The sequence below is a fragment of the Pavona decussata genome, unplaced genomic scaffold (assembly GCF_977016875.1).
Source record: "Pavona decussata unplaced genomic scaffold, jaPavDecu1.1 SCAFFOLD_9, whole genome shotgun sequence".
NCBI lineage: Eukaryota > Metazoa > Cnidaria > Anthozoa > Scleractinia > Agariciidae > Pavona > Pavona decussata.
This window is the reverse complement of record NW_028145432.1, coordinates 3,312,675-3,334,616: the sequence shown is the minus strand read 5'-3', so window position 1 is coordinate 3,334,616 and position 21,942 is coordinate 3,312,675. Positions and strand designations below refer to the sequence as shown.

The following is a 21,942-nucleotide window of genomic DNA, read 5'->3' as shown; positions in this document are numbered from 1 at the left end:
TACATTAATTTTTTGCTTTTATTTTCTGTGCAATACAATAAATATTGAATTTATATTCAATATCATAACATTTTGTTAACGTCCCACTTCAATATAAATAAATAATAAGTAATAATAACAATAATAATAATAATTTTATATTTTTAGACTATGGCTTTTATATATTATTTTTATATATTTTATATTTTTTATATATGTATATATATTTTATTGATTTATTCACGTGCTATTTTAAGTTTCGCTTGGCTCACAGGTTACGCTATGCACCCTGTGGTGCTTCTTATACTGTGCATACAGATAGTGTTACTGTGCATAATAGTAATAATAATATTTAATAATAATACTTAAAATACTTAAACTCTTCACTCAGTTTTGTACTGGTTTTGCTCAAACTATTTCCTAACGATTGCTGAGTTCCAAACAGAGGTGTGCTCAATGCATGTTTAACGTTACTTACACGTTATATCACGTTTAGTCTGAAATTTCAAGAGAATACATACCATTGTATATATTGAATATTGTCTGAATTTTTTTTGTCAGAAGTTTATCGTCATAAAGTAACTGAAAGTCCTTGATTTGGTGCATTCTCGGTACTGTAAGTAATGGCAAATGTTATGAACATACATCAACCAACAAGCAGTAGAATCAGTTTGCTTTCTTAGATGAGGCTAACTTTAGCTTCAAGCCAGTCAGTGTTGCAGGCTTCACTGCTAATCCTTCTACTTTTTCCTTATAAACTTTCCTCTTTGTGTCTTCATAAATCTGTTTGGCAATCAGCTGCTGTTCCCTTTTCCAAAGTAACAGAAAGTCAGAACTAAACTTTGCCCAGAGCTCAAAGAATTCTTGTGGTGGAGGGCAGGCAGCTGAGCTTTTTACACTAAAGAATTTCCAAAGATCGGTATACCTAACAATGAAATGAATCAAATTAAAACAAATCTTTGTGTACTGTACAGCCCAAGATTATCTTTTTATAATTATCCAGGACAGAATGTGAAGAAATCCTCGGAGTGGTCAGGTATATAATTGTAAAGATTAACAAGTATTCCAGTCACAAGAACGTTCTTTTGACTGCATTTGTAGAGCCTGAGAACTTTTACTGGGCAATCAGGTGCCATTATCGATCAACTGAAGCCACTGAAGTCTCTGTACTGCTTTCAGTGCAAAATGTCACCTGCATCACAGGCAACCCAATCCCATGCTGTGCATACTTAGGGTGCGTTCGATTGACTGTATTCCGGAATAAGAGAAAGCGGAATAGCTGTTGGATTTCTCTTTTTAAGTAACTTTGGGAAGACATTTCTTCAAGCTTTTGCCGACTCACAATAATTTAAGAGCCATTTTGTACTTCAGTAACTCCCAAAATCTCTTACAAGTGATTTCTTGTCATCATTGAATGTATACCTATTCCGGAATAGGGTCAATCGAACGCACCTTCAGTTACTGCTGCAATGATTTCCAGTTTGAATTGTATAAATTAAAATGTATATTTATGCCACCCATTCCAGAAATATACATACCTCCCCCCCTTCCCCAACCCCCGAAGAAGTAAACTAAACTTCAGTGTGGGAGAGGGAGCAGGGCCTTACATAGCAGGGGGAGGGAGAAAGCAGAGCCCGGCCAGGAAAACTGAAAATATTTTTCTAACATAGTGTTTGAGTTTACTGAGCTATTTCTTGTAGCTATATTGGTCCAAAATCACCAGACAATCGACTTATTGACTGTGACTGAAAAAAATCTCCCTTCAGTGTGAATTCCAAATAATTATTTTGGAAACCCTTCAAGGCAAAGGCCAGTACATGTTTTCTTGAGAAAATAATGATTTTGTAATTTGGGCTGTCTATGGTTTCGAACTGTGAAAATAAAGAGTGACAAGCCTCCGCGTTTCCCTCACGCATGTTTTAGCCCTTTGAAATCTAAAGCTGACATGAGTAGGTTTTTTCAGAGCTAAATTCAGCTCAAACTGGTTTTTAAAGGCTGCGCTACTCCCAAGTATTGTAGCAGATTTGGACAATCTGCTGTTCAAAGTACAGCTTGAGTTTAAGATGGCAGATAAATCATCAATGCATAGCAGAGACCTTGGAGGCAATTTCGAGCTAAACAAGGTGTTTATGCCATAATAAATCAAGAGCATTAGTGTGTTTTGATTTCTTTAAAGGTCATCGAAGCAATAACTTTCTGTGTAGGGGTAAAAACAAAAAACGTCCAACTAGAAACCCTGTCTGTATACATGAGACCCCTGTGGATGGGAGTGCAGAGTTTGCCCCCCTAGACAAAAAATCCTAGGTACGGCCCTGGGGTGTCTTAGAAGGCAAGGTATTAAAGGAACATATGAAGCAAAATTGGAATTGCCAGAGGAGTGGCATGTCCAAGCCAAAACACACCTTCTTTGAGAGGGATTTGGTTATTTTCTAGAGCAACACAAGCAAAATGTAGAATACCACACATGTAAAAATAGAGTACTGGTCAGGATATATTATCAAAGGTATCCGAGTATACATGTAAATGTTACCAAGAAAGATACCAGGAAAAAAACCCACTGGTATTTCACCTTTTCTTGCATTCCACAAGGACTTGATCCTGTTCAGTTAACTCTCCTCGACTCTGTTCCAGAAATGAATTCATCACATCAGCAAACGGCTGCTGTAGTTTTTCCTCACTTTCCTTCATCACTTTGGACACCTTTCTTTCACATGTATCAAGTTGCCTTCTCAGATTGTTAATATCAGCTTCTATGTCTTCAAATGTCACTTGAGATGCTACTTTGAGGTCAAAAGGTTCAGGCAGTGGAAACTTGGAATTAACAGTCCCTGCATTCTGAGAAAGGAAAATACATTTTTGGATATTAGTCATTCCCAAGATTGTTGGTATCCTAGATTGCATCATTTTAAATGATAAGTGGGGTGCTGCCGCATGTCAGATTTATAAGAGATCTTCACTTATTTTTTAGCTAGACTGAATGATCAACTCAAGAATGTTACATGTACATTACATGTGTATTCTGAGTACCTGATGTCAAATATAGACAAATTATTAATTATAATCTTAATTTCATTGCTTCTTAAATTGGGTCATTAACTGGTCAGACCTTAACAAAAATAATAACATCTGGTAAAACATATTTAATAAATATGTAAATAAATAAATGATAATAAATTTATATAGCACCAGTTCCCATTTATTCAGGAGTAGAAAAACTGAGATGAACACTTCACACAATCCAACATCATACCTGACTTTAGCATGAAAACAATGATGAAGCAACAAACATGGCTTATTTAAATAACCAATTGAAGTTGAATCTTTCTTTCTTTCTTTCTTTCTTTTTTTTTTTTTAAAAAAAAATTTTAAAACAGCAAGGAGTGAATGGACTATTATTTTCATTATTATGGGCAAGTGCCTTTTTAACAAAAACACTGTACGAGCACCCTGGATGTGGCTGCTGGTACACATGTTCTTTGCTCCTGACATGGCTGTGGTTGCACTTGAGAAACGTCTTTAGTCTCACTTCAAGTAACAAAAATTTTGAATCACACTTTAGCACATTATTGATGAGATAGTCAAACTTTTCAGCGTGCTTTATGCCAAAGTTGTTGTCGATCGTAGCACTAGATGAGTATACAAAAGGCAAAAGGTGAAAAGCAGTTAACTCTAGGAGCTCTTCATCAGGAATTTGGGAAAATAAAAAAATGCAAAATACCAACTGATTGATTGGCTCACCTAACAAGTTTGAGATAAAACCTAGCTGCCTTTTTACATGAATTAGATGGAGCTTTAAGATGTCAATTACATCACCATCTGCTGAGATCTTGAATAGACTTTTTTGGGGGTTGTACACAAAGTGTGATTTAGTATGCCTTAATCACGATAATTTCACTCAGTAGTGTGACCATAGCCAATACTAGTGAAACAAGAAAGAAGTCTTTTATGAGTAACGAAACTGAAATGCTACTGTACCTTATCAAACTTTTCAACATAGACACTGACAAGATAGTGCATCAGGTTGGTGGAGTTGTCCTTGCATTTTACATCCTTCAGTTTAGGAAGTATATCCAGCTCAAAACCATCTGCTTGTCCACGTGCAATATTTCCCCCATTCATATAGTTTCCAAATGCGAGAACCAGACCAAGAATGTTGGTAACCTCTACACTGGTCTTTAACATCTTAAAGATTAGAGGATTGCGTAATTACTATTAATATGAATCATTACATTGGGCAATTCCAAAAAATATCCATACCCAACCACGGACGGCTTCCATGTTTTAACCCCCCCTTGCCTTCGGAAATTCCAAAATGCGTTACCCCCCCATGCCCTCAGAATTCCATAATCGTGAACCCCCCCTCCCCTTCAGAATTTCCGGTTTTTCTGGGAAGTACATTTTCGATTTTAACAACGCCTATATGAACAAACGAACATGAATTTATGCCTCCTCAGGGCTGCGATCTAGCGGCGCTAGGCGACAAGCTTTACTCTTCAGCAACAAGAAAAACCTACCGCTAGTGGCCAGGCCGTGAAATGTTCTTTTCAAGTCCGAATTTGGCTATAATAATAAACACCATTTACGGCAGTTTTACTCCTCTTTGTTTTCTTGTGCCATTCAACTCCTTTAGGAAAAGTAGGAAACTAGAACAACGCATTGGATGAAAACAAAAATTATTTCTTTTCACCCCTTGTTTTATACCCGCACAAAATCCATGCTTCAGTCGGCTTCAGTTTCTGAACCAAAAATTCAATTAAATAAAATTGTATCTGTGATTCCAGGCGCTATCAAGAGAAAACTTGTGGTTTCAATTACCACATTACGAATACCTAGTATTAACTATTTCAAACGCTTTTAGCGAGGAAGAAGAAAATTACCGATTGTCAACTACATTGAAAACAACTTTATGCAAATTTATCAGTGATATGTGATGCACGTCTTGAATGTTCGATTCCACGTGCCCGAGTCCCTCACGAGTAAACATACATCGTTGCTGTTTTGTAATTATCTACTTTATTTACAAAATGTTACTGAAAAAAGTAGCAGTCATTAACCCTCATACAAGAGCAGCCTTCCAATCGATCGACTCTTACGCCGGAGCATGTGGACAAGATTGCGGCTTTTTCGCGGAATGTAACACGATCGCTTCTGAAATATCTTCGCTGCGCAAGCAGTACGCTGTGCAAGATTATACTTGATTGTACTTGAATCTTTCGAATGAAAACTTCGGAAAAAGCATTTCCTTTTTTAAAAACGTACAACGTCTACGGTAAAATTCGGCAAGGAACCGGGGAAACTTCAACGTGGCCGCTCGCTTGCCTTTGAGCAGACTTTGTTTACATCTTTGGCGTAGCGTTACAAATTTGCATAAATATTATCGAGATCATCGAATCTCAAAAGGCGATGTCACGTTATATTCATTTCAAATCGTAACCGTGTCTTCCTCTCAAAGATGACTACCTGTCCACTTAACCCAGTAATAAACAGTGAAGGAAGCGATATTAAAGGATTGCACCTTTTTCGGCCGCTGTTTCACAAGCTGAGAATGGAAACACGCGCGATCGCTACCAGTACGCTGCACATAATTATGCTTGATTGTACTTTAATCTTTCGAATCAAAACTTCGAAAACAGCATTTCCTTGATTAAAAAACGAGCAAAGGCCCCCCCATGCCCTCAGAATTCCATAATCGTGAACCCACCCTCCCCTTCGGAATTCCATAATCGTGAACCCCCCCTCCCCTTCGGAAATCCTAAAAGCCGTCCGTGGTATGGTATGGATATTTTCTGGAATCGCCCATTTTAACAAAAACACCACAAAAGAGTAAATCATCCACTAATGGTGTGTTAAAGCCTGAAACGTGTACCACCCAAATTTGGTCGCTGGAGAATTTCAATCATTGTACAATAATGTCGGCACTATACAAATTTGTACCAGACAGAATTAACCCAATCCTAGCCTAGCCCCACCCAATGTCTTCTAAAAGAAAAAGAAAATTTCAGCTATAAGCCAAGACCTAAATCTTGAACGATGTAAGGGAGAAACAGATTGCCAACCTTTAAGCAAGCTCATTTATATTGGTCATATAATAATATTAAGGGAACTCAATTCAATTTCACTGATTAGCAGCATCCACACATGAATTCATATCCACATCACTCTCACTCGTATCATTCGCAAACTATGCACATACTAACAAGATCACCCCAAAATTCTAACAACCAGCCCGCACTATTAATTACAATTCACACTTTGAATGGAATGGTTAAATTTCAATCATGGCTGTGTATGCAGACATTCCATAAAATTAATATATCTCAATACATGCAATTAGTGCTCTCTTCTTAAAGCAATTATTAGTTAAACTCATACCTCACAGACCAACCTGAAGTTGGTAAGTTTCTGTCCAATTTCTGAAAGTGAATCTGTGACTGTTGACCTTAACATCATACAAAACAGCCGTTCCTCATAGCAGCTGATTTTTGAAAATTCCAAGAAGAACTGTTCTGGCCTGTCTAGTGCTGCATCAGAATTTGCCTTACAGAAAGAAAAAATGACTTGAAGCTCCTCTTGTGTTGGTCTCTATATAACATGAAAAAAGAAAAACTCCTTATCAGTAACTTAACGGGTCAGAAGCCTTTTTTTCCATGAAATTTTCAGTTTTTCACACAAGTTACATAAAGGTTAAAGCCATCAACAACATAATAAATATAATGTATCAGAAACAATATTTCCTCACGATTTTTAACCTTTTAGTTACCAAAATACATTTTGTAAAAAAATGCAAAACTATTCATCTATCGCCAATATTATTGTACCTGTCACCAATCTACAAAGACAGTCACATGACAATGGGGGAAAGCATGCCGACTTTTGTTGGAAAATCGGTCTACTAAAGCATTTTGTAAGTATTCCTTGGTTGAAAGAAGCTGTCAGTGGTATTCTTTATTTAGCTCATGGCCTTTGGTTTTTTTCAAAGTTCAAGCTAATGTAAACACAATTTTAGAAAGAGAACAAAACAAAAGCAACATTGGTTGCCACTGAATGTTGCCATTTGTTCCTTTGAAGAAATTACAGTCAAAGGCAGGAAAATCAATGATATTTGCATTTCCGTAAAGCAAATGGATTACAATTTTATAAACTGGATGTGCTGTTTATATTTATATAATCATATAGTTTTATTACTTGGCACTTCTTCTATAAAATCTTAGCCCTCAATATCTGAAATGCTAATACTCACTATTTCAAAGAGAGAGCTCAAGCTTTCTTGATCCAAAATAGCAGTGTTCATATTATATAGTGCATCTCTTATCTCATCCATTTCAACATGAAGACTTCTCAGGAATATTCCTACAGCCTGTGATCTCTTGTTGTCCAACAAATGGACAACTTGCTGTTTCATTCTTCTTGTGGATTTGGAGGAGAGATGTGTCCCTTCTGATTTCCTCTCCATCTTTGCAAACATTTCAGCAAAGTCACTAACATTAATAACTGGTTCTTCAAGCGTTGACCACACTGTTGTGTTGAACTCTTTCTCTGGATCAGCTACCTGATTTAGCTGTATGCGCTTCCAAAACAATGGTTTCATTGGGAATGCTATTTAAAACAAGCAGTCAAGTAAAATTAACACACTATTAATTTAAATGATTATTGATATAGATATGAGTACTTAGATATCAACCTAGCAGCTCTGAATGACAAACAAAAGAAAAATAATGAAATTGATATTATGCTAAAAACAGCTGGCATTGTGCCTGTTCATGCAGTTAAAGACCTAACAATACTAGTTTTAGATTTTTCTTCACAAAATTATAAAGCATTAAAAAATATGATACCTGTTAGCTGACTTTTTATGAAAAAGAATGTGATCAATAAATCCTTGCTTCCACACAATCGCAGATTGCAGGTCACAAACAGTTCTGTAGCTAAGTATGCATAATATGTTGAAATGTGACAAAAAATTAATTAAAGCATTATCCTCACATGGAGCTACTTTTTAGCTACTACCTACTATATATGAAGCATACAATAAGGGTGTGACAGTGCAGTTAAGTACAAGAATGTACCTGGAGTTATGGCCTTCTTCCTGGAAGCAGACAGTTTTCTTGTGGCAGCAAACTTTGAAGAGGTTGCTGTGAAAAGCTCCATAGGAGGGGGAGGAGGAGGAGGAGGAGGAGGAGGGGGAGGAAGACCAGGGCAAGCTGGTATCCCTGGGAGAGGTGGTGGGGGAGGTGGTGGGGGAGGTGGAGGAGGAGGCACGGGAGCAAGTGATGGGAAGCCATTTTGATCAGAAGGTTGTGCAGGAACAGCTGCTGCAACAATTTGACTTGCAGGAGATTCTGGTAATGGAGATAAGGAGACAGGTAGTGGTGGTGGACATGGAAGAGGTGGAGGATAGTGCATGCAACTTGGTAGACAAGGGCTTGATGGGGGTGTCCTAGTTACAGGCAAACCTGCTCCAGGATACATTGGACAGATAGTGGCATCAGGCCTAACCTGGGAAAAAAATAAACACCATAAATATAAAAAATTGCAACAGTTCTATTAGCATAGCTTGACTTGCAAAGCCACTGACAGGTTCAATATAAACAAAGTTAATGCTACTACAAAAAACACTTTGCATTTTGACAAAAAAGATATAACATGATTTTTTCAAGCCTCTGGGTAACATTTGTAATAATTATTTACTGGTAAGAGCTCTGTTAACAATGAGTTACCACAAGACATCCTGTCTGCAGTGAGTTGCAGGTGTGATTTCACTGGGTGGATCTAGGATTTATAGAGAGGGGGTTAGAATAAGCTCTCACTGAAATTTTGGTCCTCGGAAATGCATTTTCCAGTATAATTTCTGGGGAGAAAACCAAAGGGTTTTCATTACTGAAATTTAAGCGAACGTTTGCATTGAGGAGTTGTCGAGGAGTGTTCCAGTTTATATGAACAAATCTATGCATGACATGGGAGTTGAATTCATGCTGATACTTTACAAAGACTAAAGTTATGTTTCATAACGTGACAAGAAATGTGGCCAGACAAAATATGTCACTTGGCAGGATGCTGAACAGTTGCAAACAACAGTAATGTGAATATAAACTTGAATAACAACGGACATTTCCAGCCAGTAAAATTCCTGTTTTACTTATTTTCTAATCCCTCCCCCCCACCCCCACCCAGATATGCCCCAGATTTCATCATATGTTTTCCTGGGCCGAATAAAACTATTACAGTAATTAATGCATATATGTCACTGGCTTCCCCATGGGATCAATGCCAACCAGGGCTTTTACTTTCAATCAAATCTAAGCTAATTCAGGCCAAATTTAGTCTTAGGTAGGTCTTGTTTCCTGTTGCATTGTAAATATAGTCAATCTGCAGCTCTAGCATCCTATTTACATGCTATTGAGGCATATTCAATGACAAACTTACTGTATTTGCCAATTTTATTTATTTATTTGCCCAAAATAAACAACTATTACAATATTTCATTCATCACTGTCATGACAGCATAATTTTTTTTTTTATTTGAGCAGGAAGTCTCAGAAGCCTTTCTAGGCTTATCAAGGAGACCCCCCTCACTAAATGTTACTAATAACTCAGGCGATATATGAAATTATCATAATCTATGTTAAATTATAAATTCAGGACTATTGTAGGGCAAGAACCGAGCTACAACTAAAATATACTAATAACATCAAACAGATCAAGAGAAAAAATACTAATTAGTAAAGAGTAGAAAATACAAGAATCGTTAATATCTATATTTAATTTGTAAGGATAAAGTTTTTTAGTTTTCGCTTAAAAGTTGATTGACACCTGTTTTTTTTTTTTTTTTTTTTTTTTTTAAGATCACTTGGCAGGTTATTAAATATATCTACTCCCTTGTAACTTATACTAAATTTTCTCATATTTGAAGCATTACAATGCTGTAAGGTGGAATAAATGAGATGGTCAAATGTCCTCGGGTAATTGGATGGAAGGCTAATGCCGGACCCCGGGGATGGACAGTGTGGGAAAATACACCACTATTGCCCGGGGGAGAATGGGCACAGCTGCAATTGACTGATAAATAAATCCGCTCCTAAAAATTCATAACAACCGAAAACGGTGGAAAAAAAGTAAGCTTAAGGATTTTTCGTCACCGAACGAAATTTTTGTAACCTTAAAACCGCCACGAAAATGGCGCCAGACTATAATAGACCCTTGACACAGCATACACGGAGTTAAACCTATGACCTTTATACGATTACTGGTTCGGATGCTCTATTACTGAGCTAACTTAAGGTTCACGGGACAAACAAATGACCCAAATAATGGAATAGTGTGTTTCACAGCGAATTTGAAAGAACAAAGCTTACAAATAATAAATTGAAACATAAGTTTCAATAAATCACTCAGAAAAGTTGAATCTTACCAAGATAATTTGCTGTCTTTTCGTTGTAAGCTTCTGACAATTCCTCCCAAAATTTGAGCAATTCTATACTTCCATTTCCCTGTTTCCCTGATTGTGGTTTAAGGGAAGGAGTATTCGCTTGACTTCAACTCTTCAAACCACTGAAACTAGTGCTTTTAAATAACTCTCAGTCGTCGAATATGTTTTACATAATGATTTTTTTCTCACTCTCTTTTCTCGCTCTTCTCGCTCTTCCCTGGAAATCCCATCTCGTACCCAGGGCCTTCTCGGCCTTCTCACGAACGTTTTGTGAACGGGTTTCTTCGACCGTGAAAAACCAGGCCAGTAAACCTCACGGATATGCTTGCTTTTGAAGCAGGCTAGCGGCCGGAAGGTTATTTAATAAATCTTTTATACTATTGTCATTATTTTTTTTTCTTGCTGGAAGATTCGGGCTCAAATTCTAAGGAGGGGGGAGGGGGTGTGTGGGATCAGTCGTTTCGGAACTCGTCTTTTGGTTGGGGGTGTGGTTAGGTTCTCCAAACCCTGACCCTATTGATACACTCCTTTATACATAGATATTACAGAAACCCACAAGGTCATTCTCGTCCCCAGAGCCCCAACGTTTTTTTTTTTTAATTGTTGAACGAGTGGCTCTGGGTCCATCCAAAAATATATTTTTTTCATCGGCTGTCGAAAAACTGATGCGCTATAAGGTGAAAAATGCTACGCTTCTGCGCATTTGTCTTTACTTCCTAATGCAGTACTGAGCAATAATAATACTGAGCAAGCGCAATGGTAATTTATCACGCTGAGCGTGCGCTACCGGATGTCGTGACCTTTCGATCGAAGACTGCGCGTACTCCTCCTACGACAAACCAACGCAAAAAATACGAATGTTTTGCAGTCTAGGTGTGTGTTATTAAAGAAAAAAAATAACGAAGTATATAAAATTTAAATCCACTGTCCAAATTTGAGTCCATTCCGTTCAATATTTATGGTCAGGCGATCGGGGATCATTTGCGGTCCAATCTGGGGATCATTTACCGTCCGGGGATCATTTGCGGTTCAATTTGGGGATCATTTCAGGTCCGGGGATCATTTGCGGGCCGGGATCATTTGCGGGCCGGGATCATTTGCGGGCCTGTACAGATTCAACAACATTGGACGATGTTCACATGCGGCTGTATCCGTTTGGCCGGGCCTTCACTCACAGATGGGAGAAAGTGAGTTGTCGATAACAAAACTGCCGTGTTTGTTATCGACAACTAAAATAGTTGCTCCAATAGTTTTCCTTTTCATCAGTGACTTGGCATATGGTACATCTCTCACCCTTACTTTTATGCAATCTCTGTTTAGAGCCCTTAAAGTACCGCATCAAAACTGGCATTCAATAAATTATCTAAACAGACGCCTAACTCAGTGCTAGAAAATAGATGAATGCTATTCATTCCACGTAGCTTTAAACATGCGTAAGGAAAGGTTACTTATAGGAAACAGCCGTCTTAAAGCCAAACACCGGCATTACCTTCATCAAACAAAATTCATTAAGTTACCTCAAACGTTAAAATACACGACAACTGAAACTGGTTTTATTAACAGTCCTTGCAGCATTTTTAAATAACAAGCAAAGTTTTCAAGTTTAATTAAGAATTATTAATTGTACCTTGGTAAATATAAAGTTTTCTGGAGAAACTCGAAATTTTCTCGTGTAACTGATTTTACCGGCTCGGGAAAATCATCACCACTACCATCAAATCTACCATCTCGCCAAGCATTTTCTTTCTTGCATCATGTTAACTGTAGGTAGTGTCGGTCGACACTATCGGTCGAGATACTCGGCCGATACTCGGTCGATATGTCGACCGCGATTCGACTGGGTGTCGGTCGAGTATCGGTCGAGCATCGGCCGATATATCGACGGGTGTGTGTGTTGACCGCTACGTTTTTAGTCTCGTCGACACTCGGCCGATACCTTATCGATACTTTACCGATAGTCTGCCGATACCTTACCGATACTCGGTCGATACTCGGCCATACGATTTTTAGGTTTGGAGTTAAGACTGAGCGCGCACTTTTCCGGTGTGTAATTTACGCTACATCAAAGATAGCTCGCCGATAGTTCACCGATAGTCTACCGATAGCTCGCCGATAGTTCACCGATAGCCTACCGATAGCTCATCGATAGGTCACCGATAGTTTACCGATAGATCACCGACACTATCGGCCGATAAATAGACGCTCAAAAGGCCGAGTATCGGCCGACTGTTGGTCGAATGTCAGCCGAGTGTCGGTCGACTATCGGTCGATATGTCGACCGATACTGAACCGACATTCGACCGACACTCGGCCGATATGTCAACCGAGTGTGGACCGCTACTCGGCCGATATATCGGCCGAGTGTCGGTCGATGCATCGACCGATAGTGTCGACCGACCCTACCTACAGTAAACATGATCCGCCATCTCAATCTCTGTCTCATCAATTAATATGTAAAAACCATACACACCTACTCACAAGTGTACACGAACCAAATTCGGAAATTAAAAAACTATCCGGCCATACTATTATACGTCAAACCAATAGAAGCACCTACGACTACACAAGGTAGACGGCACATGACTACAAAGAAAGCACTTTTGCATTTCCACCGAGATTAAAACATTCAAAAGAGTTCTATTTCCACGTTCATTACAAAGTGCGATGGTCTGCTTTTACAAAGTGCGACAGCTTTATTATCACAAAGTGCGACAAGTGTTATTACAAAGTGGGATAAGTATTAAAAAGTGAGACAATTTTCTTACAAAGTGCGACCATAGTTAATACTGAAAAGGCAATGGTTATGAAGCCTGACAAACTTCTTTGTTATATGTTTTTGTTAGCGTTTTTGGCCTTGACCATGCACAAACTACAACAGATTTTGAAATGTTTCGCAGCAACTGACCAATCGAAGCGTTCCTGTTAAGATATTCAACTGTAGTGTGAAACGTTAAAACAAAGAATTGTGCACGGTCGCGGCCCTTTTAACACGAATTGCAGCACCATTGTTTTCATGGCAAGGTTTCATAACCAGTCCCTCCATTAAGTATGGTGCGACAGGTATTACAAAGACCAATGATCATTACAAAGTGTGACAAACATGGCAATGACATCGTTAATGTTTTTAATCTCATGCATATTTATGTTTATATGGTGTTGACACTATCTTTGTCTTTCCAACACATAACGTACATCCCTCTGTGTGAAGCAAGTTGGATTTGATCGAGTTAAGCAAGCCAGCCAGCTGCTGAACCAATGGACTTTAAAAAGTTACTGATCAGGTAGGTTATGCCCACAGTCAGGCCAATCGACATTTGGGAAGGTTGCTTACGTCTCTCAGGCCTTGCCGCTGTTTTGATCTGACCCATTTGTTAGGTAAGTAACCAGAATATAAACAGCCATGAGCACGAGGCAGAATGTTCCAAATATAGCGAAAGTAGTGGACGCTCCGAAGGTGCTTATCAACATTCCACCAATGAGCTCTCCAGATCCATGCCCGAGTCCCCAATGGACACCATGCAAAATTCCTAAGGTAAGTAAATAACGAGAATTAACGACTACCTAGAGTATGTCCGCAAATAAAATATCGCAAACAGCAGTTTCGTACTTAAGAAGCCTTACTTACCTTGCAATGTCACTGACGCTCCCTCTACCGAGTGGGTTCCCACGTAAGACATCATGGCGGCCCAGACTGCTGCTGTGGTGATTCCAGACAACAACTCAATAGGGAGAACGGTCCAGGGGTTGGAAACAAATGCATAGTAGAACAACCTTATAGAGTAGCATATTAAGCCTAGGTACAACACACGTATTGTGCCAATAAAGGAAATTAGCTTAGTAGAAAGAAAATACAAGGTAACCTCAGAGACGCAGTTGATCGCTGTCATGATACTGAAGAGAATCTGTGTACCACCCAAGTCTTTCAGGTGCCAAAAGAGAAACACTCGGATGAAGCCCATTGTAATACCCACGTAGAACGCAGTCACTAAAAACATTGCGTGTTTTGGCTGAGTAATGAGTTTGAGCCCTGCAATGATCCCTTTGCTGCCGGTTTTGGGTTCCTCTGTTCTTTGACTTTGAGGAAGCTCATCGTCTATTGACGTCGCTCCTTCGTCATTATTGTCATTCTTTGTCTTGTTGTTACTGTTAAAGTCAAACCTGCTGCCTATCACTAGGGCAATGGCGTTGAAAATAATGTACATTACAAAGCAGGGATAATAGTTTACGTCTTTGCGTCGGGCACTTCCCGGGGGACAAAGATGCGTTCGGCTAACGGCTGCGCCAATTAGAAATGCCATTGAACCGTAGCCGACGGATCCCCAAAGCCTTTGCTTTCCGTACTTATGCGTTTCACCATTTCGCTTTAAGAGGTTCACAGTTGCTGTGTCTCCCAGCGTGAGACCAGGGCATGACAGGATGGTCGAAAAGACTGTGGCAAAGAGCAGGTAAAGGAAAATAAAAGAGTTCTTTCTCGTAGTGGTCTTTCTTTTCAGGTCCTGTAAAGCGATCATATCTGACTGAGACCATGGAGTTTCTTCGAGTGATTCATCTGCCATTGCTGAGACCTCATCCAAGGATGTCAGATTGCTTGGCCCAAATTTTGTGGTTCTACCAGTTCTTATGTTTAAACTTAAACCAGTAAAATCCGTATTTTTCTTAATTGGTGATATCTTACTTATCAACTCAGTTATGTGGTAAGGTCTCTTACCGAGTACATTTCTGTATCTGAGGTTTTCCATTTCCATGTACTCCATGGCAGGCTTGCGTGAGGACTTTGATGGCTCATCTTTTGTGGCAAGACTATTTTCTTTCAAATGGGAGCGATGTTTGGAGTTATTCAGAATCGTCCGGCTACTGACGGAGGTCACCTCAGTATCGCAAATATTAATGGGAACAAGAGCGTACGCCACCATCCCTAACACAACAGCAATCATTGAAATAACGAACAATAGCTTTCCTTTCTTGAATCGATCAGCAACGCAGCCCCAAAACGGAATAAAGAAGAAAGCAAGATAAGGCTTCACTCCAGTGATGGCGCCGATTTGATGAGCGGGCAGCTCAAGTTGTTTGAAAAAGAGAGCTAAGTACGGTAACAACGAACCCTGAGCAGCAAAAAAGAAAAAGTAGAATCCTTTGGATACCAAGTAAACTTTGTTGATTTTAAAACAGCCGGCCCCTTTCTCCTCTTTTTCCTGATCGTTTTCCTCATCGTTGGTTTCTTTGCGTTCCTCCGGATTCTTTGAAGACATAGTTTACTTATTTGGTATTTTGTACTTCTCGTTTTCCCTTCACTGATATTCAAGCCTAACTTTGTCATGAACAAGAACGGTGAACTGTTTATTGTCTCAAGCGATGAACAGGTGATCAAACCCACGTGCAAGTTCAAGTAGGCATCAGATAAATGACTGGTGGATTGCTGGTTTTAATGCAGGTACCTTCAGATACCGCCAGCTCAAATAAATCTTTTTTTTTCAGGTTTAAGGTTTTTTGGCTTGATGTTTATGACGTCTTGTTTAACCGCTTAAATTGAAAGATTAAACTTAGTTTTAGTGCTACTTAGCATGTCTCCTGGTTCGCATAAAACACGACCGGGAATAACAAGAAAACAAACACCTCACGAGATTTTGAGACCGTCAGATCTTTGACAGAAAATCATCATTTTAGATTATTACGTAATAAATCCCGTTCAAGGACTAATTGTGCTTGAAGATTCAAAGTGTAGGTGCAAAAATCTCTTCAAGAGAGAAACGTTGCAAAGAAAGGTTTTAAAGGAACGTTTTATAGAATCTTAATTTGTAGTTTAAGTACAGTAAGAAATTACAATGCCCCAACAACGATTTTACATTATCAGTACGTATTTTCCGGAGCGAGTAAGAAAATAATTACAAAAGTAATATATAATCATAATAAAAACCTTCCCAGAATCCTTTGCACCTAAAAAAAATTGCAAATGCCAAATAACTTTGTCAATTTGAAGCCAAGGAGGATGCCACACCACATGGAAATAACACTTGACATAAAATATCGCTTATATCAAATTTAGTGCTGGATGACGTCATCATTTACATGACCACGCCCAAAAACGTGTTTGAACTCTTTGCGAAAATGGACATAATAGTCAGAGAAGAGGATTTCAGAAACATGAAAGGCGAAATGAATTAACGGGATCGAAGGTAATGGAGACTTTTATTCACTGCCTACTCGCGTTAATATGTGTAATATTTTGTTTTTGTTTTCTTACTTGCACAAGGAGTGGTTTTCATGCTTCTTTTATTTTCTTAAGTTAGTCGTATCGTAAACAATAATTGCTCTATGTGTAATCGTAGTATCATCACGTTCAACGTTAAGGGAATAGCTCGAGGAAGAGACAGCGACATAATAAGAATGCTTTTACAAAAGACGTACAGTTCTAATGATCAGTTAGCCGATATGGAGTAAGGAATGGAGTAGCGAAACTTGTTTCAGCCATGGCAGCAAGCACAGTACAGGTACTGCGATTTTATTCAATCCCAAACTTCAGGCTTGGTAAAATGCTAATAGGAAGGACACTTCCTATGAGATCGAGTGGCCATAGAGGCCAATCTGTGCATTAGGACATCATTCTCATATAACCTTAAATTATGTGAAACAGAGAATTTTACACCAAAAATAACCAAGTTACAGAAGTTTTTAACATATGGTCGCAACACGACCTATCGTTGTTTGGCAGAAAAACAATTGCTAAAATCCTGGGTTTGTCAAAAACTAGTTTTCTCATTTCCTTGGCTTAAAGAAATGCAGGAAGGTGCTGAGAATCAGTGGATGACAATTCCGTCCTTTTACCTAGAAAAAAAGGCGGCCTTTTTATATTTGACTCTAATTTCATCTCAACAACATGCCAACCTACCACACTGATGTTCTCAAAGCCTGCGCAGAAGTCCAGGAGTCACTTGCGAAAGATTATGCTCAGAAAAATCCTAGAGATTTTATCTTATGGAATAATAAAAACATTACTGTAGCAGGTAAATCTGTATACTGGAAAGACTGGCATGATGTCGGAATAGCGAGAATTAAAGACCTTCTGGATGGAAACGACAATTTTTTAGGATTTGAAATTTTTTTGGCGGACGGTGTCATTAAGGTGGCGATCCACTGAGTATATAGTGAGTATATAGCTCAGAATATGGTTCTATCCAACGGTCCAGTTGCTGGTTCTTGTCGTTCACCTGATTTGGATTCGATGGGCGCCACTTTATTTACTTGTGGTCCAAGAGCCACCTTGATTTTTTGATACATGGTTCTTGTCTCCTCTATCATTAGCTTCCTGCATTTCAGATCAGAGCTTGTTCCAATATTCATTGGCACCTCTCCTTGATTCCCTTTGTAGCTTGCGCTTAACTTCCCTGAGCCTGTCTGATGTTGCTTGAGACGGAGCATTGTTGTTGGCAGTCCGAGACGTGATAACGTCCAATCAGGTCATCAAGCTTCAATCTAGATCCCGTACAAGACCATTGTGCAAAGAAATATACCTAATTCCAAGGGTCGGCAAACGAACAAATTCCTTTCGGTATGGAGACGTCTCCTGTTTATTATAAGAGATGTAAATGGGCTAATCGAATACTAAGTATGCCTCAAGTTTTGTATGTGACTGTAATGTATTCTTAGTAGACTGAATAAAATTCATTAAAAAAGAAGTCTGTGTTTCTTGGAAAGGCCCGAATCCTCAAGAGGGTCATTGGCATATGAGGCGATACTTGTTGTAAATTGCCCCAGTGGACAGAAATTCCGGCCGAAATGCTGTGTAACATGTGCATTAAAGCTCCTCATCAAAATTGCTTACTGTTCATCCCAGGTTGAGGACAAATGGAGGAGTCAATAACTGCATTGGCAGAATGGTATCTTCAGATATGTTGGGATTAAGAGTCAAAGGGGTTAAGGCAGAAAAAGGAAACATTCGTAGTTATGAGGTGGTGATAAGAAACGTGAGAAATATGATGCGCGCTCTTTGCAACCTTCATAGCTATTATTCGAAACTAATGGGTCACGGAATTGTGAAATTAACATTTACTGTTATTTGCTTTGAAATTTAGATATCTTGTCATGACGGAAGGTTTGGCGAGTTTCTGTTCTTTTGCGAGCGTCTCATGGTTGCAATGGTCTATCATCTATTAAAGGGATTTCTTTGACAGTTCACGTGTATGATATTTCATGTATTTCACTTTCATCAATTCATCTTGCACGGGTAGCATATCGGATATATCGGTGTACAGGACAAGTCTATTTCGGTAAGACTACGTCTATTTCGAGACACCCATTACCTCCGATATTGTGACATTCATGTCCCCTGAATTGCCCAAGAATGTACATGTGATAATGTTACAAAGGCAAATTGTCCAACTCCCGACAGGAGATAGATATGAGGACGTATGTGAAAAGTGTGGTCACTTACGGGAGGTTAAAAACAAAAGAAAGTTGCAAACCGTCGTCTCTTAAAGTGGTCGCGGTCGTCAACGAGAGGTCGTCATTTACAAGAGGAAAAGTGGTCTCCTCAAGAGAGGTGGTCGCTTACGAGAGGTGGTCGAAGGACAGGTTCGACGGTACTTCCCTTTCATCTCTTCATTCGTTAGACTCATTTCAATAGACTGGAAATATCTATCTATTATTTTTCAGAGAATCAATCATTGCATTTTCTACGAACCATGCAGAAGCTAAGGTTTAAAGTTGAGAGTTACAAGTGGACAACAAAGTAACATTTTTTTTTTAATTTCTGGTTTATGCTTAAGTTAAACGACATATAAATAACTGCGTCAAAACATCAACCATTGTTGGAGGAAAAAATATTTAATCGCGCAAAACAGCTTGCAAATTATCTGCAACAACAAGTTTCCGAAAAAAAAAAAAAGAAAGCCATAAAGCCACCAGTGGCCTGTACGGCTTCAATTAAATGGCAGCTATAACAATTTTGTAAATATGTCTTAATTCCGTAGGAATCAAAAGTAGGGATCTGGAGAACGAGCGCTAAGCATGCTAAAGCACTTCCTTTACACTCTTAATACCAAAATATGACAAAACCCTAAACAGTATATCGACTGTCACTTGTAATTTTGCGATTTACTATCAACACATTTTTTTGCAAAAGAACTGATGATTGAGCTGATAGCTGCCATTTTAAAGAAGGATAAGATTTTCAGCTCGCACAAGTTATTTCTTTGTTTCATCATCGCTAATATCCGAGTACTCGGTATCTGTATTACAACCCTCTTTTCCATCTCTGGGCCCGCAGAAGTAATTGATCAAAATATACACGCCTAAGATAACTAAGCACAAAACACCAAAAATAACAAACGTAGTAGGAGCACCATAATGATGCACCATAATCCCACCTATGACCTCCCCAGCTCCATAACCTAGGCCCCAGTGCACCCCATGCAAAATGCACTGCATCGTTGTAGCGGCGCCTGGACCTGAGTTTATGCTCACGTAAGAGAGGCAGGCAGCCCAAACTGCTGCTGTTGTAATACCAGGTAACAATTCCACAGCAAGAACCATCCATGGTATAGGAATAGCTGAGTAGTAAAAAAGTCTTATGGCGTAGCAGATTAGTCCTAAATACAAGACTTTAGCATGACCAATCCGTTTTATAAGCCTGGCCGAAAGAAAGTACATACTGACTTCGGCGAAGCAGTTTACCGCTGAAATAATACTGAAAAGAAGCTGGCTTCCGCCGAGATCTTTAAGGTGCCAGAAGAGGAATGTCTTGATAAAAGCCATAAGGAAACCTAGGTACAAGGCAGTGAATAGAAACATGAGGTACGTCGTGTTTTTCAAGGCTTGAAGTCCCACGCTTAGGCTTGCACCTCGTGACTTCTTCGTTTTCTCTTCGAACTTGAATCGGGTGGCCGTTATTAAACCCATAAACATTAAGCCAGCGAAGGTGTAGAAACAAGGAATATAATCAACAATCTCGTAGTCCTTGTCTTTACCACATTTGTGAGTTGTTTTTAGAGATGCGCCGACAACGAAGGCTCCGACACCCCAACCGATGGATCCAGTGAGCCTCTGCATCCCATACTTGTGGGTTTCTGATCCCAGAAGTTGCAGGGTGGCTGTGTCTACCAGCGCTAAGGTTGGAGCGGAGATTAAAGTACCAAAGAATGTTATTAAAAATAGCGTCACAAAACACTTCGTCGTGTCCAGTTCTATCCGAACTGTTGTCTTTTCATCCAGATTGATAAAGATTTCAAGAGGCCATGGGGTAGGACCTTTGAAAAAGTAAGGCATATACGAGTCTCGGTGATTTTCTATCTTGACCATCTTGTCAATCCCAGGTTCAGGAAATTCGTAGTCCGGGCTGTCAATCACGGGTCTGTTTATGTCCATTAAGCTAGAATATTTGGGACCAGTCATGTTACAAAACCGTTTGACTACTATTTTGTTCTCTTTGGGTCCCGGAACTAAGCTGAGAGTAAAGGTGGAAGAGATGAGTGCGATGATGGAAATAATCATAACTAATTTGCTCTTTTGACACTTGTCCACTATGGCCCCCCATATTGGAATGACGAGAAAGTTTACAAATGGCTTCAAGCCCATAAGAATCCCTACTTCGCTCGGTGAAAGCATCAGTTGTTTAAAGTACAAAGCCAGGTACGGTAGCAGTGATCCCCAAGCGGAGAAAAAGAAGAAATAAAAAGCTTTAGGGATCAAAAGTTTGCGATTTACCCGAGGACAACATTGCTTGTCTTCATCCGAGTGTTCTTGGTCTATAATAGCTTTCTTCTCGTCGCCAGACATGTTCCCTTATCTCTTCGCATCGATAGCTTGCTTCTTATCAGTCGTGTTAGAAAATACAATTATCGTTGAGTGGTTAAACGAAGCCGATTGATTTTTCGTGCAGGGTAGGTGCAATATCAAATTCTTGTCAGAGCACGTAACATTTCCAAATTTGCTTTTCATGAGTCAATTCGTCCGCTTATGGCCGCATAGTGACAACATGTGAATTTTTTATTGTCGACACCCTAACAGGTGTTTTGTTGTTTAGCAACCTCAGCGGTCGGTTAAATCAACCGAAACTGGGCGCCTCGAGGACTTAAACGATAAAAGGAAATTCGTTTCTTAGGCAGAACGATTGTTGAGTTGTTCACTGTTGGTTGTCAGCAAGGTTTGATCCCTAGATTAATGAGTGTCGAGGTGATTCTTATTTGTCTTAATCTTACACTTTGTTTATTTTTAGACTTGTGAAGACATCACTGTGTCCTATAGAGATCCTTGCCAGTGGAGTTAACACCGATGGCGAGAAACTGAATAACGCCTTTAAAGGAATTCAAACAGTAGATCACTTCTCGAATTCTATTCAGCAGGCCCATTCTAGCTGTTCCCGTTAAAACCATAGAGTTTGGTGTTGTTTATTGAAACATAGCATACTGGTAATACTATGAATAAATGGAAAATAGATTGTAAAGCGGTTCCTTTAAATAGCAACATTTAACTGCCAATGTCAGTTTTTGATTGAAGAGTTTTCCTTTACCTTAATTTCCTGAAAATCTAAGCTACGAATTCGG

The 21,942-nt window shown here is 39.1% G+C and overlaps 3 protein-coding genes across 4 annotated transcripts; all 3 read right to left on the bottom strand.

The window, feature by feature from the left end:
• Positions 1-510: 510 nt before the first annotated feature.
• Positions 511-10,638, bottom strand: LOC146488596 (formin-2-like). The gene is made up of 7 exons (XM_085118704.1): positions 10,388-10,638; positions 8,046-8,475; positions 7,220-7,575; positions 6,352-6,561; positions 3,955-4,161; positions 2,549-2,814; positions 511-904 (listed from the first exon to the last, which is right to left on the bottom strand). Exons 2-7 carry the CDS (start codon positions 8,446-8,448, stop codon positions 646-648), a joined length of 1,701 nt encoding a protein of 566 aa, XP_084974830.1. The 5' UTR covers positions 8,449-8,475; positions 10,388-10,638; the 3' UTR covers positions 511-645.
• An 899-nt stretch (positions 10,639-11,537) lies between these two features.
• Positions 11,538-16,401, bottom strand: LOC146488595 (major facilitator superfamily domain-containing protein 6-like). 2 transcript variants are annotated; one of them, XR_014866097.1, is made up of 3 exons: positions 14,031-16,401; positions 12,820-13,932; positions 11,538-12,151 (listed from the first exon to the last, which is right to left on the bottom strand). XR_014866097.1 is itself a non-coding variant. In XM_085116717.1 (2 exons), the coding sequence occupies exons 1-2, from the start codon at positions 15,652-15,654 to the stop codon at positions 13,742-13,744; spliced, it is 1,815 nt and encodes a 604-aa protein (XP_084972843.1). In that variant the 5' UTR covers positions 15,655-16,401; the 3' UTR covers positions 11,538-13,741. The 2 variants fall into 2 exon arrangements, 1 of the variants encoding a protein (XP_084972843.1); XM_085116717.1 differs by having other exon boundaries at positions 11,538-13,932.
• Positions 16,402-19,157: 2,756 nt separating this feature from the next.
• LOC146488594 (major facilitator superfamily domain-containing protein 6-like) lies at positions 19,158-21,352 on the bottom strand. The gene has a single exon (XM_085116701.1). It carries the CDS (start codon positions 21,173-21,175, stop codon positions 19,586-19,588), a length of 1,590 nt encoding a protein of 529 aa, XP_084972827.1. The 5' UTR covers positions 21,176-21,352; the 3' UTR covers positions 19,158-19,585.
• Between the last annotated feature and the right edge of the window lie 590 nt (positions 21,353-21,942).